This window comes from Colobus angolensis, unplaced genomic scaffold (assembly GCF_000951035.1).
Source record: "Colobus angolensis palliatus isolate OR3802 unplaced genomic scaffold, Cang.pa_1.0 Scaffold48, whole genome shotgun sequence".
Lineage (NCBI taxonomy): Eukaryota > Metazoa > Chordata > Mammalia > Primates > Cercopithecidae > Colobus > Colobus angolensis.
Genome location: NW_012118265.1, coordinates 5,272,726 through 5,275,346, shown reverse-complemented (window position 1 = coordinate 5,275,346; position 2,621 = coordinate 5,272,726). Strand labels below are relative to the sequence as shown.

Genomic DNA, 2,621 nt, shown 5'->3' with positions numbered 1-2,621 from the left:
TTGATGGGTGCAGCACACCAACATGGCACAAGTATACATATGTAATAATCCTGCACATTATGCACATGTACCCTTGACCTTAAAGTATAAATAAATAAATAAATAAGTAAAAAATAAAAAAAGAGTAGAAAAACTAAATAATTTGTTCAAAAGTGCACAATTTAAACTTAGATTTAAATGTACTCTGATTTAAACTTTGATTTATTCCAAACTCATACCATTGTTCTGTCCAGTAAACTCACAAGACTTTAAAACATAATCTTTGGATTACAATACTAACTAAATGATTATCTACTGACATGTATGATTTATAGATTTATAGATTTTCTTCTAACCAACTAATATACTTATCTTTGATTCTAACGCCTAATTGTAAATAAAATGGTGATGACATGAATGATAGAGCTCCATGAAATCCATCCTCTAAATGATCATGAACAACATTAACTCCAACATTTTGAAGTCGTGTGACATACATAAGTCCATCATCTCTTAGAATATCATATTGACAGGTGAGGATATAAGTTAATGGAAACTTTTGTAACTGGGAATCATTCACTAACAAGGGTGATAACCTACTATCCAAAAGTGCTGGATATGATAAATTAAGTTTTCCAAGAAGTGGTTCCATATAAATATAGTTCTTTTTATATTTATCAGGAAGAAAGTTACTCCAGTTGACAAACTTGAACAGATGTCTTGATTCTTGAGGCATATGTTGGTTTCTTCTCATTGCCTGAGGAAGTGCTTCATCACTGGTCAAATGTAAGCATATCATTTTAATTGCCATATCCCTTGTTAGCAACGGGCCATGTTCATTTTCTTGGTGAGATGGCACTAAAGAATCAATTGCTTGTAAACCAGGGTAAATTAAAGCTTGAGCCCTAATTTTGTTTTTGAATACTGGGTCATTCTTTAGCTGAAAATATATAATAAAATGTGAATTAGTCAAAGATTTTTAAACTATAGAAGTTCAAGTCTTCACTTCAATAACATGAGTTATTATAAGATAAACTTACAAAACCAACAGTACTCAATGACTATTTTCAAAATATTTATACTACATCTCAGGAACATTAAACTGTTTTATTCAAGGAGGCCAAGTAACATGGCCAAATAGAAGCCTCCACCAATCATCCTCTCCATAGGAACATCAAATTGAACAACTATCCATGCAAAAAAGCGCCTACCTAAGAATAAAAAATCAGGTGAACAATCGGAGTAACTGGTTTTAACTTCACTGAAAGAGGTACTGGAGATATTAGGAAGACAGCCTTGAATTGCTGACACCTCCCTTCTAGGGCAGCGTGGAAGGGAAATGTGGGATTGGAGTCCCCTCAGAGGACCTATTGGGGCACTGCCTACTGGAGCTGTGAGAACAGGGCTACCATCCTCTAGACCCCAGAATGATAGATCCAATGACAACTTGCACCACGTGCCTGGAAAAGCTGCAGACATTCAACACCAGCCTATGAAAGCAGCCAGGAGGGAGGCTGTACGCTGCAAAGCCACAGGGGTGGAGCTGCCCAAGACCATGGGAACCTACCTCTTGCATCAGTTTGACCTGGATGTGAGATCGCAGTCAAAGGAGATCATTTTGGAGCTTTAAAATTTGAATGCCCTGCTGGATTTGGGACTTGCATGGGGTCTGTAACCCCTTTGTTTTGGCCAATTTCTCTCATTTGGAATGGCTGTATTTACCCAATAGCTGCACCCCCATTGTATCTATGAAGTAACTAGTTTGCTTTTGATTTTACAGGCTCATAGGCAGAAGGGGCTTATCTTGTCTCAGATATGACTTTGGACTGTGGACTTTTGGGTTAATGCTGACATTAGTAAAGACTTGGGGGGACTGTTGTGGAGGCATGATTGGTTTTGAAATGTGAGGACATGAGATTTGGAGGGGCCAGGGGAGGAATGATATGGTTTGGCTGTGTTCCCACCCAAATCTTAACTTGAATTGTATCTCCCAGAATTTCCACATATTGTGGGAGGGAACCAGTGGGTGGTAACTGACTTATGGAGGCCAGTCTTTCCCGTGCTATTCTCATGATAGTGAATAAGTCTGACAAGATCTGATGGGTTTTTCAGGGGTTTCTGCTTTTGCTTCTTCCTCATTTTTCTCTTGCTGCCACAGCGTAAGAAGTTACTTTCACCTCCTGCCATGATTATGAGACCTCCCCAGCTATATAGAACTGTAAGTCCAATTAAACCTTGTTTCCTTCCCAGTTTCAGTATGCCTTTATCCACAGCATGGAAACAGATTAATACGCCCACTGTCACTACTGCTATTCAACATAGTACTAGAAATCCTAGCTAGAGCAATCAGACAAGAGAAACATAAAAGGCATCCAAATTGGAAAAGCAGTAGTCAAATTATCCTTATTTGCTGGCAATGTGGTCTCATATTTGGAAAAACCTAAAGACTCCAAAAGAAAACTATTAGAACTGATTTGAAAAATAAGTAAAGTTGCAGGATACAAAGTCTAAAAATCAGTTATATATATAAAAATATCTTGCATACCCTTAGATATATACCCCTACTATGTACCCACAAAATTTAAAAAGAAAAAATATTAAAAATTTAAATTAAAAATCTTTTAAAGTGTTCATATATATAC

General features: G+C 37.0%; 1 protein-coding gene across 1 annotated transcript in view; it reads right to left on the bottom strand.

Annotated features, from left to right (window-relative positions):
* Window positions 1-316: 316 nt before the first annotated feature.
* The window catches only part of LOC105524004 (arylacetamide deacetylase-like 2), a 26,074-nt gene continuing 23,769 nt past the window's right edge, over window positions 317-2,621 (bottom strand). The window contains exon 5 of the mRNA XM_011959088.1: window positions 317-919. Coding sequence (XP_011814478.1) covers window positions 317-919 — 603 coding nt within the window. The remainder of the gene's footprint in view (window positions 920-2,621) is intronic.